At 46.9% G+C, this 16,567-nt stretch overlaps 3 protein-coding genes across 3 annotated transcripts; 1 reads left to right on the top strand and 2 right to left on the bottom strand.

Annotated features, from left to right (window-relative positions):
- The first annotated feature begins 12,614 nt into the window (after positions 1–12,614).
- Positions 12,615–13,393, top strand: LOC6616573. The gene is made up of 3 exons (XM_032719818.1): positions 12,615–12,689; positions 12,742–13,065; positions 13,121–13,393. The coding sequence occupies exons 1-3, from the start codon at positions 12,615–12,617 to the stop codon at positions 13,277–13,279; spliced, it is 558 nt and encodes a 185-aa protein (XP_032575709.1). The 3' UTR covers positions 13,280–13,393.
- Positions 13,394–15,112: 1,719 nt separating this feature from the next.
- Positions 15,113–15,714, bottom strand: LOC6616572. Its single transcript, XM_002040895.2, has one exon. The coding sequence runs from the start codon at positions 15,706–15,708 to the stop codon at positions 15,154–15,156; it is 555 nt and encodes a 184-aa protein (XP_002040931.1). The 5' UTR covers positions 15,709–15,714; the 3' UTR covers positions 15,113–15,153.
- Positions 15,715–15,816: 102 nt separating this feature from the next.
- On the bottom strand, positions 15,817–16,432 carry LOC6616571. The gene is made up of 2 exons (XM_032719740.1): positions 16,349–16,432; positions 15,817–16,290 (listed from the first exon to the last, which is right to left on the bottom strand). Exons 1-2 carry the CDS (start codon positions 16,430–16,432, stop codon positions 15,817–15,819), a joined length of 558 nt encoding a protein of 185 aa, XP_032575631.1.
- Positions 16,433–16,567: the final 135 nt, after the last annotated feature.

Below are 16,567 nucleotides of genomic sequence, written 5' to 3'. Positions count from 1 at the left end.
GTATTCAAACTAGTACTATTTGACTTTCAGTGTAGGACTGTGGCTTGGCCAGCAACAACAGCTTGGCACAGTGGAGCGTAAAATTAATCGTGGCAACAGCCCATTTCTGTGGGCGTCCAGGGAATTGGGCGTTGTGATGGGTTGAGCGATTCGGCTTTTTTTACAAGCCACCTCGACGCTGTGTTCCAACGTGTCCTGCTTATTGGTTTTGCTGCAGTTTCTGCACTTTTATCTTTCGTCCTTATTCTCGTTTTTGGGTCCTTGGGGTGGAATCAAAATTTAAAATATTAACGTGGGCTCGCATAAATCTTTATTGGGCAAGCGAAATGCTTCTTTTGGGATGATTTTTCAACTTTGCAACAATTAACAGCTAATTAATGAAGCAGCAACGGCAATTACGGAAATTGTTGCGTCTTTGAGTGCATATTTATTTTCGGACCGAGATTAATATAACCTGATTTTGCTATTTAGCCCAATTTGTGTAAACTTAATTTCTAAGAAATGGAACAATTAATACTCATACCCATGGCAATTCAAACCCATTCGTTTGTTGCAATCATCCTTTTGCGACCAGCAATCCAATCAGTTCACCTTAACATTTCGATTGTAATTACCAATCTTGAATGCCCTTCCCCTTCGCGGGCTCGTGTTAATCCCGACAGGATGGGCATCACCACAGAGGCGGCAGCAGACTCTGACAATTAATATTCAAATTTATTAGCCACCTATGAACCGAGTGTGTGCATTATCAGCAGGCACTTCCCAGACCGCAGCCTGTCCTTTTCCCTATCTCGACGAGCACGCAGTCCGCAGATACTGAACCGGGAACTGAAGGCTCGCCAGGGTGGGAAATCGCAGAAAGTATAGGCGAGAGCTTCACGTCGGGGACCTGGGGAAAATATTTCACCGACTGAGCCGGGAAGTGTCCTGCAATCCGGGCCTCCCTCCTGGTGAACCGGTCTCGTGTCACACTGCGCTTAATTATTTGCATATGATTAGACTTGATGGGGGTGGGACTCGGCCCTCGGACCCGCATGGTCCGACTAATCACCAGAGTCAGCTACGTTGTGTAATTGTTAATGATGATTAGATTCAATTTGGGCACCATTAGTTAGCTGACGAGGCTACGTTCCTCAGTTCACCCCACGTCGGCCCTTGCATTTATGCCAACGACGCAGCCGAGAGTCCGAAAGTCAGTCGTCAGTTCGTCCGGCAGTCCGGCAGTCTGTCAGTCCGGAAGGTGGGGCACGACGGACCCAAGTGACTTACGTGGACGCTGCAACGTGACCTAAGGCCGTTGTCGAGTTTGAGGTTAATTTCGCAAAATTGTCGAGTCAACGGGTTAACACTCCCCATCCTCCACTGCACCCACTTGCGCTACCCGGTTGAATAGTTCGGAGTGGTATGCAAATGTGAGGCATTGTGTGGTTTTACTTTGGCCGGAAGGCGCTCACCGTCCACAGCCAGCACTCCGTACCCAGACCCCAGGGTTCCGCCCTGAGTCCTCGCAGGTCATCTTGTGGACGTCCATTGTGCGATTTTAATCACTCTGAAAGCATCGGCGTAAGAGTCAACTAATCGACGTCAGTGGCCCAGTGGTTATAACTATCAAGCTCTAATCGTGCCTGAAAGTGAATGGTTTCTGGGCATTCAAAAATAGATTGGCTCATTCAGTTGTAACAATTGAAAGTCTCCAGCATTATCATATCTCATTAAAACAGTGACTTATTTCTGTGACTAACTTAGGCCTCGAAGCGGTTTTAAAATGCCTGATATATATTTTTAATTACGACCACAACTCGGTATTTAGAGTCCTTGGTGCTTCATTCGGCCATTGCCTCTGGCCTTTTGCCAAGATTTCGAATTCAGTTTCAGTTTATTAACGAAAATTTATTACAATTAGAGCTGGCCAAAACAACAAACGAAAGTAAAAATACATCGCCTGGACGCAGCGAAAAGTTTTTAATTTAGGCGAAGCTTATTATCTACACCCCGCAAGGCGCTTCCTAGGCAGAGGTGAGGATAATATTAAAAAAGTTGCAGGGAATTATAGATTAGTAATGCAAAATTATGCGCAATTTTCACATCGTTCGCCGCCTCATCCTCCGACTCTTAATTTGCTCCGTGAATCCTCCATTTTGCCCATTCCTCCGCAGGAGTTTGAAGAGCTACTCCTTGAAGACACTGACTATTCGGGCATGAAATTAACAACGCTCTTGAAAATATGGCCAAATGCAAAAATAGTGCTCTGGGTCTCGCATCCAGATTGCACGGGTTGGAGCAGTAGGGACACCGCACCAAAATGGCAGATGTCTGCAGACAAAAGTCTTTAGGTATTTAAATAAATTCAACTTAAGTACAACCTCTCGATTTATGGCTACTGTGGGTGTCCTCGTGGCTTCCGTCGATGAATGGCTGCAGCTGCCGGTTCCAGTGCAGACCGGAGATCCCAGGACTTTCTTTGTTACCAATTAAAATGAAGGTAACCTCCGCTGCATCTCCCCCACAGACCTTTTCTAACTACTCCGAGATGAAATCACATTTCTGTAATTGTAAAATCAAATCATTTCTCATATATTGCACGGAAAGTATTTATACCACTCCACTCCTCTGCGGGCAATTGTGCGGCTGACTGGCAGAAAAATGAACTTGTTAGGACGCAGCCAGCCAAGTCGCCTTGGGGTGCAGTTTGGATGATTTTATTCCACTTCTCGATTTTTATTTTGCAAGCGCCCGTCCTTTCTGGCCAAATGTAAAATTGTTGTTTGTGCTCGGCATTGTTAAGGCCGTTGTTGTTGCCACTGTTGTGCGCAGCTCAAGCTGCCGCACTTGAGTGCTCCTTCATGGCAACATATGCGAAAAAATTGACCACCTCCAGTGGACTCTTCTGCAGGAAGACCAGGACCTCCTTGACCGGGCGGTCACTCCGGAAAAGGTGTAGTTTAGCAGCCGGCGAAGCGAAGTCATAAACTAAATAAGCTGAGCTGAGTGATTGGATTGGATTGGATCGGAAGAGGGCTACGGAGACGGCCATGTAATTGCTGGCAGGAATTGGGAATCCTTCGGTTCACTTGGATCCGCTTAAAGAGCATTCGTGAGGCTTTAATGAGAGACAAAGGAAGTGCATCCTCCCCTGGGAGCTTTGGGAACTTGAGCAGCTGTCAAAAAACTTGTCTCGCTCCAAATCGAATTAAGTTCAATTACAAATCCGGTGATGGGAGGAGACCTCCGAAGGTTGAAAGGGTTAAACCAGTCGATGAGGCACTGTCACAGTTTTTTGCCGATTCTCCGCTGCTGAAAATGGAAATCGACTCCACCATGTGAAACACTTTTCGAACCCGGGAGCAGACAGGATGCAAGCCCACATGGCCGGGAAGTGCGAAAATGTGTGAAAACATTTTTGATTCATTAAAAATTTAAAAAGTTCAAAGTGTTTTGCAGACGATGTATGTTTGGGGGGTTGGAACTGGGGACTGGGTCCGCCAAACGGATTTGTTTTGGAGCTCTCCTTTGGGTATAGTATATGGTTAGGCTGCTCGGTGCATCTTCGGCATCTTTTAACCGAATGTGGTCATTGAATTAGAGTCCTCACCCATTTCGCTTACAGTTATCGCCTCAGTTCACCGTAAAAACTGCACGTCATCGAGTAGCACAACCGGGAAGGCTTGTAGCATCTGTGACAACTGTGGCCGCACCAGAAGACGTCCTGGGAAAGGATTCTTGATAGTCCCAAATATATTAAGAAGCAGCCCAAATCCAGCTCTGCAAGGGGACGAACACAGCTTGCCACCAGGGCGGAAAACAAGGAGTCCGTTGGCTTTGATCTGGCTGAGATTTTCGGCTAGTACTCAAACGAAGAGCAGTCGAGCGTCAATAAGCGCACCTGCGTACATCAAGACGTATCTCCGATGCCGTCCTAAGAGGACAGGTCCTGTTCCCGGGCCCAGGGATTTCCGCAGGGGTGGGCAAATGCTCAATTGCGGTCTGGGGACCACTGTGCATCGTCGTCCTCGTGCTCGATGGGCGTGTAAGCAGCGAGTGAGCGAATGAATGACTGAATACCCATTCAGGACAGGGCGTTGTAACACTCAGCGCGCTGTCCTTTTTTCGCTCCTCTCAATGCTGGAAGGGATGGCTGGGGGCTGGGGAAGGGACTCGGGCAGTGAAGCATGCGACAAAACGATAAACACATTGCGGGCCCTGCATTGTAATCACTTTGACATTTATGCATATCAAGCAAAAGGACGAAAGTACGAAAGGACGACTTTGGCAGCGTCATCGTCTCTGTCCTCGTGCTTGTCATCTTCAACTTGTCTCCATTCGAATGTAACGCTTTTAATGATGTCCAAATATATCGGCTCAGCTTGGGTATATTTTCATGCTGGTCTGATTTTCTTTTCATTTTAAATGCAAATGAAATGAACACGAATTCGCAGCGAGCTGAGGAGTACCTTCTATCTGATAGATTAAGTCTCCCTGCCGATTGGCAAAATAAAAACTTCAAAGGGAGCTCAGCAGATTTATTAAATTTGCGAATCGGCCTTTCCTTTCAATTTTGTTTAGTCAGTGAAAGTTTTTAATAGACGACAAATGGCACAAATGGATAAACTGGAAGTGGGAACTTAAGGTGGCAGGGACTCCACCTGAAGAACTATCGCTCCCAGTGCCGGAGCGGAGATGTCTGACACAATAAAGGGGCACTAAAACAATGTAATGAAATAATTTCCATGGCTGGATGATAACAATATATCAAGCAGACACGACAGCAACATTAAGGCTGCTCCCCGAGCAAACAAAACAAGGAGGCGACGGCAAATGGTGGCTTTTGTCGCGGCTGGCTTGACAATTTTCCGAACAGAATTCTGTGGCTGTCGCGGAGGCGGGATGAAGGGCATGTCCCAGGCACATGCTGCCGGCTAAAAAACCAATTTGTTATGCGCTATGGTACAATTTAACGGCATTTGATTCTCCAAATTGCGTGGATGCATTCGAAACGGAGAACCAAGAGTGGAACCCTTCTCTTCTTCTTGGCTAATTGCCTGCGCTCTCCATGCTGAACACGTGGAGATCTTCTGAATTTTTATTGCGAAACTTTGCTCAAGCCGAACTTTGGTCATAAAGCAACTTGGCTCTGCACTGGAGCTGCAAGGAATTCCATTTGTAATGTTGTCCAAACTCATTTGGCCATGTTAATTCATTAATTCAGCCTCAACACGAGCCACCCACTGTCTTAGCGAATCCTTGATGCTAATTGCCATTTCAAAGCCGCTTTACAGCCGAAAGGCCACTCGGACTCTCCTTAGAAGTAAAAGTTAAAATCATCGCAGTACGTATACGCCGCGTAGGATACTGCAAGTAATTCCCTGGCGCATTGCTTCCGCAATTAGGCCTGCCCTCCCTCGCCTTCCACATCAATTGTCTTTCCCTCGCCCAGTTTATTTAATACGCCATCATCGATGGTCGTTTACGGTGGGCACAGTGGTTGAAATTCATTGCCAGTAAAGAACATTTAAGTTAAGAGCAATCTTATGATTTTTACGAGTACATTAGAAATATGTTATGTAAATACTAATTACAAATATTTAGATAAAGCGAAGCTTGGCATATTCGAAACTATACGTTTTCCTAAAGTTCTACATAATTTTTAATGACCAGTGATCCTTGTAAAACGCTGTGCGAACTGGATTATCTAGGAATGAAATTTTATTTCCTCACTGATTAATACAAGTTAATAGCATAGTCATGTAGGTGGTACATCCTGTCATCAGCAGGATCACTTAGAAGCACAGAAGAGCGCATTTTATGCGAACATTTCTGGGACGAGTTCCACGGCGTGTGCCCTTTGATTTTGTGCTGATTTTAGCGCTTTTGTAATTGGAAAAACGCTCCGTATATAGAATGAAATCAATCAAGTGTGGCAGGGCGCACACTATCCTCAGACTGCAGATGGGAATTACCACCCCGGCTCGTCCTTATGGCGGTCTATCATCCGAATCTGTTGAAATTGAGTGAGGAAAAAGGATACTTCATTTTGGTTCTTTTTATCTCTGGCTACAGTTGATTTCCTTCGCTGAGCAGGCTTTCGATTTGGCCTTTCTTCGATTTGTTCAGTTGTGGCGTCGGTGGTGCTAAATTAATTCGACTGCTTTGTTCTTTGTTCCAGCCCACACACACACTGCAGTCCTTTGTGCGCATTTGGATGCTGTTATAAATATTAATGAACTGCGCTTGAAAAACAGGCGGCGAGCGATTTATTGGCATAGTTTTTGAATCGGGCTCAGGCAGTCCGAGAATTTCGGGATGTGGCGAGATTGGCTGCGTTAATTGCTGCAAAAAGTTGTAATTACCGCTTGAAATGTGTTTCCCTGCTGCGGTGCTATGCCAATTCAAGTTCTTAGATTTCCTTGGCCCGAACTTAGTTGAGACAACTACTTGGGCGCGAACCAAAACTTTGCTTGTCTGGCTTAAGCATTTTTAATGATTGTGTGGGCCGCAAAACATTCCATAAAGAACAATAAAACCATGCCAGTGCCCAAACATGCAAAAGCAGTCGAAAATTGTCTTCAAATTGAAAGCGAAATGTGAGCGCATTTTAATAAAACATATGCGGTGTCGTGCCTCCATCCGCCAGACTCTCCAGCGGCAAAGGACTCCAGAGCTGTGCTGCCTGTCGCTTGCCAATAACTCTCGCACTATCTTGAGCAGGGACGAAGGACGAAGGACGAGGGCGAGGGACCGACCTCATCGCTTGCTGGAAAAGTGCAGACAAAGCCGCAGTCACAGTTCGCTATTGCGGTTGAGTTATGGGCGGGCCCGGCCGGAGGGCGCGCTGCCACGCCCACAGCCGTGGCCATAGCACTCTGGTGGGCGCTCAAAATGTGCAAGCGACACACAACGTTAAGGAATATGTAGCACGCTTTAGGCGGCCCAGCCAGAGGGTCCTGGCAAAGAAAAACAACATTTTGCGGCCAACATAAGGCCCAACAGAAGTGGGCAGCAGGATGGGGATGTGGCAACAACAATGAACCGAAATGAAATGAACTAAAATAGAGTGGCATAGAATAACTTGGCCGAAATGCGACAAGAAAATTGTATTACAACAATGGAAAGCGATTGTGGTGAAAAGTACAATAAAATGTCGCTAAATTAGACATGAAGACAACCGCAGTTAAAGGGGCGAAGGAGCCGCAAGTGTCGTCTACGGAAATCATGGGTGGGCAGTTCGAGTTGAAACACTTGGCTTCAAGGGATAAGTGGAGGGCTGGCCAACTTACTGAGCTCTGTGGATGTAACTTAAACTATGTGAATAGTTTCTACTTATCTATAAGCATAAGATTAAATGGAATGTAATGTGTTATATGAGCTGATTTGAAAGGAACTAAGCGATTACTGGCACTTTTCATCTCCTGTACTGATATTCATTTCCGCTGTTATTGGCGCGGCTATCAATACAAAATTTTATTAAATTAAACTGTTATGGAGAAAGCCCATCCCAACTTTCTCAAGCGTTTGCGATTGCCACCTCACTGCTTGGAAATTAAAGCCGCAGTCACGTGCACCATTCAAAAACAATTTAATGAGACGATTTGACCGAAAGATATATGTATAGTGGCGAAAGGGCAAAGTGTCTGTCAGTTAACTTAATAGGCTGGAGGAACGGAACGGAACTCTTTTGCTTCAGGGCGGCCAATCCTCTCGCAGTTGTGGAAAGTGTCCAGGGGCTGAAATTATGCGATTATCGTGACATTAAGGCGAGAGAATAAGACCCACGCAAGCCGCTTAAAATGCTATCAAAGCCGTATTGGTCGAGGGCTTCCGTCTGGGTCGAGCTCCTCGTGTTGCTCTTCCGCAGCCCCCCTCCTCGAATCCTGCCGCTATCCTTCTGAACTGACAACACAATGCTCGATGACGACGGAAAAGTCGCCGAGCCAGACGGGGAGGCGAGAGGACACGCTACTGCCATCGCACTCCTACTCCTACTCCTACTGGGACTCTCACTTCAATACTTTGTGTGAAATAATTGCTAGGAATTTTCACGCGTATTTCCGCCTTTGCCTTCCGCCAGGATGAAGGCAGGCAGCCAGTCCTGAGAGTCCTGGCAGCGACTTCCTAGCCAGGGCACTAAAATTTCACAGCAATTTTCAGCTCACCTGCGCGCAAAGTATTTCCACAGCTCGTTCCGTTCGTCGCTGCGATTTTAACAATTTTATTAAATTGAATTTATATCATTTACACGCTTGTCGACTTCAAGTCTGCCTGGGACCGGTGGCATCCACCTGCTCCTCCTCTTGTCGCCGTTTAATTCCGCGCTTCCGTTTTATGTGGCATTTCTGCTGGATGTACTCGCGTAATTCGGGGGAAGAGGATATTTTTTATAGGCACGCCGAGGCTTTTGGCAATTTTTGCTTTCATGATTATTGATGCGGGTGAAATTTAATTGGTCGCCCAGCTTGTGTCCGTCCCTCGTCGAGATCCCTGCTCCCTATTAGACAATATTTTTCCATGCTAACGAGTAGCAGTCGCTTCCTGGCACATTAGACCACTTGAGTCGAGTTGCGGCGATGGGGATACTTTTGAGCTCTGGGGGAATAGCAATTTGCTCGGCAAGGATCTGCTCCCGCGGAAACAATTCATTTGACCGCTTACCCGGCTCTGCATCTTGATCAAAAGTATTTCTAGCTCGAAAACTTTAAAAGAGTTGCCACGTATGTCTACGCCAAAAATTTGTTTAAATAAAGGAAAACTTTTCTTATTTCGCGCTGGGCTCTTTCTTTCTCTCCAGGAAAGAAAACGAGTGCGCAACAACAAACAAATAAGCGGCAAAGAAAACTTCGACGCCGATACAATTTCGTAAAATGTCGAAAACTGTGATTGCGTGGCAGTCAAGCCAGCAAGAAAGCAGGGCTAACTCCTCCTGCTCGTTTGGCACTCAGCTGCTTTGCTGGCCCGGCACGCCCCTCCGAGGAAACGCAACTGCTTCAGCGCCCAACTTTGAGGCAAATGTAAATACTTTTCCTGGCAAATATTATCACAATTCCACGCGGCTGCTGCCAGAGACACTAAATAAACTGTTGGCTTGGGTCGCAGCCGAAAAGTAAGCAGCAGGAAATATCCTGCAATTGCAATCAGTGCGGGATGTGATGGGAGTGGGTTGCGGGAGCCGGGTGGTATTCATAACCTGGCAAAGTGGCAGCACAGAGCGTGGCCTGGGTAAATCATCGTGTATTCGATAAGCTGTGCCATCGATAAAGTCCCAAACTGAGCCATTATGGCAGCCACTGGGCACGTTGGCTTAAACCAGCTATATCCCATTTCCATGCACAATTAACCAGCGTAATGTGACGGACAAATTAGCCAAAATCCCCCCTCCACGCTTGCAAGCGATCCATGTGCACACACTGGAGGGGCATAAAAATTGATGTCCTCGAATATTGTGCATACGCCGCGTGGCACGCCTCTGCATAGCGATAAACTTCAAGTGCCCTGCAATGGACGACCACATGGCCATCGTTTGGACGGACAATGACTAGAACATGGTCCGCCGCATCCACATCCACATCCGCATTTGCATGCGCATCGATTGTCATCGAGAAGGGGTTACAAGTTCGGGGTCTCGGAATCGGGTCCTCAGATCCGATGGCTGTCAGAGGCGACGCGTTGCCATATTAATCTGGTTAATGATGAAACTGAATCAGCGTTTTAAACGAGCCACTGCACAATGGAGTGCTTGACCCTTCTGCTGCTCCTACTCCTCTGGCTGTTTCTGGCTGCTGCAGACGCTCCTCTGGTCATGGCCGCGTTGCTGTGTCGCATAAATGGCCCAGCCTGCAAATAAATTAGCTGCGGCTTTCTCTCGCATCTCGACCACTGGCCATTCATTCTCGGCGATTTTTTGCATCCGCAGCGTCGCTTCCGCTATTGACTTCAATTCAAGGCAATTTTATCGTTGGAGACTTTAACCAATCATTGCTTAGCGGGTAACCTCGCACGTCCTTAAAGCCATGAACTCTTAAAGCCCTCTTATGCTACATTGCTTCACCATTGCCACGCAGTGTCCGAAAAATTGCTCAATTATTCAAACGAATTTCACGCATTTAATTGTGTAAATTTAGTCAGGCATGGCAGGCTCAACCCCTAGGACTCTACGACTCCAGGGCCACCACCCACTGTTCGATGTCCGTGCAGTCCGAGTGGGGCTTGATGTGCGTCGGCTAACGGTACGTAACGTCATAATCACCCTGAAGCGCACGTAATTGGCCAATCAATTGTGTCATTGTTCGCATTTATTACGCGGCCTTTCGGACTCCGACTGTGACCCTCACAACGATTCCGATTCTGGTTCTGATTCCGACACGGACTTGGGGTCTGTCTGGGTCCCGGCCCGCCGTGATTTATGTGGGAGTTTGGGGCGGTCCGGACCAGGCCAGGATCCAACCAAGGCTAGGCGTAGGCCTAGCATGCGGAAAATTAAGAAAAGCGGGACTGCAACAGCAGTTTCCATGCAGTTTTTGTTTCGCTCTGCTGTGGCTTTCTTCCCGCTTCTTTTTCATTTTTTCAGCTGTAACTTTTTAACAAATGCACAAAACGAATGACAACTTCCGGTTCCGGTGGGGGAAACGCGGGTGCTATTTGTATGGAGTAGAAGGGCGGGTCTACGGCCGGCTGTCACTGCGAAAAATTACATGCCTTGCGCAAAAGTTTTGCCTCTTCATTATTCTAACATCAAGTCGACACGAGTTGCGGTTTTTGCCATTTTTCTTCGCCGCATTCCCTCCCAGGAATTTGTGCACAGTCAGACAAAGTGTGAAGCGAGGCACAAAACTTCTTCTGGAGAAGAAGCTCCCGCTCCTTGGGCGCACATGCTGCCAACTCGGAGACAGCGCCTCAGACACCCAGTGAGCAGGAACCGGCGTCCGGGTACAGGAACAGGGGTGGAAATTATACGCTGCATTTTAATCACAATTCAAATCAACAGAATCATCGTCTTTATTCCGAGCAGCAGGCGCGTCTTTGCGACGACTTTTTCTACGTGTATGGGAACGCTCCAAAGTGGAAGTCAGCGGGGGGATTGGGACCCAGGATGGTGACAATTATTCAGAGCCCTCCCTTGATTCATTATCGACTCCCTGTGAGTCGGTTAAAGTCATTGACATGATCCCATGTGGATCAGCCTAGGGCACAATGCGTGCTTAACTCCCCAAATGACCCTAATTTGGGAAACGAAATACAGAGTAATTCGTGTAGCTCTTCATTTGCAATTATCCATGTTGTTCAAATTCCTTCGCGCGTAAACATTTGCAAGGGAAATTGGGCATACCATTGTTGTGTTACGAAATCGAGAAAATGTTTTTAATGGCTTTCATTTATTCACTGTAACTTTAAAGGCTCTATTGTTCATGAAGGCATGTGCACCTTTGGTTCGATATCAAACTTTTGTCCGACATTATGCGGGTTATTTATTAATGTGCAGGCCAATTTGCCAGCCTTTGACAGATGGCGATAAGCGCCGACCAAGAGCAGCAAAAGGCAGCTGAGAAAATGGGAACTGCCAATATGAGGCAAAATCAATGACAGTTGCAGTTCGAAAAAGTTTGCCGGTTCCAAGACCGAGCCAGACGGAACACCAAGTCCCCTCGATCGTATCGTATGCGGCAATTAGCATTTTGTGGCAATGTTGCAACAATAATTTAAGCTGTTACAGAGGAAACCCGCAAAAAAGCCGAGGTCCTCCAGCAAAAGATAGGAGGAAGCGGAGAAAAAATTATTTGATTATCCTGCGGCCATGCGCCGTCACAATTTCGCAGACTGCCCGCCGAGCGTGTCGGCTCAGGCCAGGCGGCTCCGAGTCCGTGTGTCCTCGAGTCCTGGTGTCCTGGTGTCCGGGCCCTGGTGTTCTGAAGCAGTGCCATGAAAGTGCCACATCAGCGAAAGTCTGTTAACTTCCGGTTTATGGTTGCAGCAGCTTATGGAGTCATTTCCGCCCGCTCCTCCCACTGCTCTCGGGTGCCCATTCATTCGGCTCAGCCGACAGGACACGGCAGCCAGCTGGCGGTGCCCGCAGACCATTCTATTAAATCATCATTTCGCTCCTCCCTCAGCTCCTCGGACATCCTAGGGCGCACTGCGCTTGCGGTAATTTCATCCTACTTTTTTCGGCTGCAAGTGCTTCCTTTAGATTTATAATTAAGATTTGGTTAGCAGCAAATAGCGGCCCTTTTTGAATTTATGCTGCCTTGTCGGGCAGACAACTGCAGCTGCCCGTTAAGCGGTAATTTATCATATTTTTAGCGTCGTTTCCCAGCGAATTATATGGGCACTGGATGCAAAGGACTTTCGGTGGGGCTGAGTGGGTTGGGTAAACTTTTGAACAATCCTGCAATTTAATTACGCTGAGAGTCCTGGCTCGAGAGCCACCTGTGTGGATCTACGGTTTGATTAGCGAAGCACGGACTTTTTCCCGATATCGAATTCCGACTTGGGTAGATCAAAAAATATGCGCGGTTCCGCAAATGGAAAACTGATGGGGTTTTAATGGCTTTATCATAAACAAAGCTTTGAAGAGCGAGAGTTGAATCGAGTTTAGTCAGCGCAATATAGGTGTTCCATATCAAACAATGTTGGTCATCCGCAGCGTTCTTATGTTTTGGCTAATACTTTGTTTGGTGTGCAGATTTCTTGAAGGCCAAAAGGTAAGATCTCGCCAAAGCAGAGCTTCTTACTCTTCCTTTTACTTTCCCTCAGTCCTTGAACTTTCTGCTCTTTCGGAAAATCGTCGCCGACCACAACAGCAAGTACATATCCTTGTACGAGGCTGCGATCAGTCAGGACTACACCACGATCAACTTTACCCTGAACCTTGCGCGGAACATCACGGCTGATGTATGGCTTAAGGCTACAATAGCGCAGCGGGTGTCAAAAACCGGAGAATCGTACCGGGACGTCTTCACCTACAACGTGAATCTGTGCCAGGTGATGGGCAGGGCCAAGGGCATCAGCCTGATCAACTTCTGGCTGAACAACATCCTCAGGCAGTCCAATGTGCCCAGGAACTGTCCACTCAGGGAGGTACTGTATCTCATCGAATGAATGAATTACGAGTAGCTTAACTGCCACTTTCCAGGGCAACTACTACATGCGCAACATTCGATCGGAAAAGGAGACTATTCCGCGGTTCATTCGCTCTGGCAGCTTTCGCATAGACTCTAGTGTTTATGTGAGGGACTGGCACAGCGTCAATTTGACAGAAACAATCTTCTACGTCGACATAAAAATGAAGTGAGTGGACCCGGATTCGCTTATTCAGGAAGGCTGCGCCGATATCAGCTGGCCACATTAAAAGGCAATGAATCATTGAAGAGCTCAAATCTCCACTGGCTAACAGAATTTCTCACTTCCAATCGAGTAAATAGTTGCACGTGCATTTCGCATAAATAAATTAATGAGTCCTCCAACAAGGACACGGATATAGCCACCGACACGGACACGGATTTCTGCCCGGAACGTGGCTGGCCGCGCTGCAAGCTGCGATTTATACGAGGGCGCCGTCTAAGCGCAAAATAATTTAAACACTGTCAATAATAGTTTGGGGACATAGTATTTTTCCATCGACAAGTTTGCCCTCGACCGCCAGACGCGTCCTTTGTTCAGGTCCTCTCGACACGTTCGCACGCGCTCCCAAGGATGGCACGGGTACTTTTTCGTCGTATTTCCCATCAATTGCACTTCCGGAATTGAGTGGGGGGCAGCGAGCATTTTCTTATATTTGCAGGAGCCCGGCGAAGAACGAGCTTGGGGCCAGTGCAGTCGGAGCTCCTTTGAAACAAATGCAGGGACGATCCGGGGGAGATGGGCGCGCGGTGAGGAAAACTGAAGAAGTGAAGTCGTGTACGCAAGGAAATTGCCATCATTATACTTGTCGCAGTTGCTGAGCTTTGTCTTAAATAACGTTTAATGTTTGTTTGCCATAAAATTGATTTACAAAGGGACATCGCATTGGCCGCCTAAAAGCCACTCGGCGGGACTTATGAGATTTAACCAAGCCGGAATGGGTTTTCTATAAATTAAATCATCTGCAAGCCATTCTTCTGCTCTATTCAAAGGCCCCCAATTACATGGCTGGATGGGCGGTTGAACTAATTAGGCCAGAGCTCACCTGGCTGTCACTCGTCCTCTGGTCCATACTCATTAGTCATCAGACATGCCTGCAGGGTTGTCAGGGCCAGGATTCGAGTGAGGGCGGATAAATCGGGGATGCGCTTTAGAGGAAGCAATCATCACCACACACCACACATCGTATAATTATACCAGCGGGAATCCGAACAAATTGGCGAGCATGAGGCCTGGGGCGAATCATTTTGGATGCGCCACGGAAGAAGGACTCAGGCCCCAGGATACTGACTGCTCGGCCAGCAATTAGGAAGCAATAAAGATAAACGCTCCAAGCGCAAAGTCACATGTTAAGCAAAACGTAGGGAAACGATTCTAAAGTATCCAATTTCTTTTTACACCATTCTCTTTACAACTTCTTTGCTGCATGCGACATCTGCCATTCCAGTGCGACAGCAAGGACATTGGAGCCAAATTGAATGCTCAATGTCTTCTTTTTCCGCTGCATCGATAATCAACACAGGCGAGCGCCGTGCAACATGTTGCCGTCTTGTTCAGGATATTATTATTTCTCGCCATAAAATTGCAGCTAATGTTTGTGCAGACTTCTGAAAATGATTCGATGATTATCGCTGCGTGAGACCGGAAGTTGTTAGCATCATCCTTGCATCGAGTAGACATCCTGCACAAAACACAAGAGTTCGCTGCTGCTAGTTTAATAATCATTTTATTTAGGAATAAAGTGATGACATTTAGTTTTTAGAGAGAATATTTAAATTATTCTTGAAACTTATTTTAATAGATCATATCAATACCATAAAAATGAAATTTGAAAGCTTTGTTTATATGTCTATATGCCCCTGCTAGCGATTTTCCTCAACTCCATTTAACAATTCATAGTCGCAAACGCCAATCTATTTCATACTACATATTGGTGAACACAAATCATAATTATATTGTTGTTATACGCCTTTAGTAGTTGATTCACGCTGGTGAATGATCTGGGGCAGTAGTGTAAATCTACGCGTAACGCCAGGTGTCATTGGACTAGTTGGACAGGATGGCGTCGATCGTCAGGCTCAGTGCTTCCTCGAATGACTTGGTTCCGAACTTGCCGTAGAAGAAGGTGAGTTTGCCGCGATACTCGCCAGGAATAAGGAACTTGTGGGTCATCGAGCTCCCCATGCGCCAGTCGTGCATGTAGTAGTGACCCACCTCCACCGGACAGTTGTACATGAAGTTACTGTTCTTGCTCATATCCTTGAACCAGCTCTTGAACAGGCTGTTTTTGACACTGGATGTTACGGCGCACACGTCGCTCTTCTGGTTGAACATGGACTGAAAGTTCTTGGCGTTGGCCAGACGTAGCAGAATGTCGACATGGGCCTTGAAACCCCTCTGAATGGGTCGGTTCAGGTGCATGTCCATATACATTGTGTTGTTAGCTATGTTTATCGTGAAGTTTTTAAAATACTTCGGATTGTAGCTGCTGTTGCCGGTGACAAACTGTACACTGCGGCCCAAGGATTGATTTACCCCGACGACAATTTCGGTGTTAAATGCCAATTGTACAAGAAGAAAGAGCGTAAGCAATTTCCACATTTTAATGCCCTCGATGAAACTCAAATGAAAGCCCTCAAATAAATTACAAATGACGGTCACGAGCATGGCATTTTTATTTCCAAGCCATTAGCCATCGGAATCAGTGCATCAGATATATATGATAGCATCGGTCGTACAACTCATTATGAAGTCCTCGTCTTTGCCCTTGTACTTTCCAAAAAAGTTATACGTCTCCAATCGGTACGATCCACTGGTTATGAACGGAGGCACCAAGCCCTCCCCGAACTGCCAGTCCCTCAGGTAGTAGTGGCTCGCATTCAGAGGACACTGGCGGAGGAAGTTCCCGTACTTGAGAAGATTCTTGTACCACTTCTTGAACAGGTTGATCTTGGCGGCGTTCACGATGTTGCACACGTCGATGCTGGTGGAAAAGAGACTCTGGAAACTTTTCGAGTTGCCCACGCGAGTCCTGAAGTCCAGTCTGGCTCTCCAGCCCCTAACCAGAGGCTTTCGCAGGTACATGTCCAGGAAGATTTTATCATTGCGAATAGTGAACGTAAAGTTTTCAAAGTACTTTCGGTTGAACCGGCTCTCACCGGCTACGAATTTGACGCTGCCTTCCTAGGAAAAGCAAGCCTGGTCTTAAGAATTTGCGAACCACACAGTACAAAGTACTTACCGCCCTGATGGAGAAAAGGGCAATGGCCAGGCACAACGGTATCTTCAGCCTGGCTAATTGCAAGATCCATATAGGCCGAGCCATCGCGGTAAACAAAAACAAGAGAAGTGTTTCAATAAATGCTTTTGACTGATCCATATATTTTAATTATCCAGCGTATTGGAGCCTGACTATCCATTTATCCACTCCGCGATCGTTCATTCCAATGGTTTAGTAACT

Source organism: Drosophila sechellia, chromosome 3L (assembly GCF_004382195.2).
Source record: "Drosophila sechellia strain sech25 chromosome 3L, ASM438219v1, whole genome shotgun sequence".
NCBI lineage: Eukaryota > Metazoa > Arthropoda > Insecta > Diptera > Drosophilidae > Drosophila > Drosophila sechellia.
This window is presented reverse-complemented; position numbering and strand designations above follow the sequence as displayed.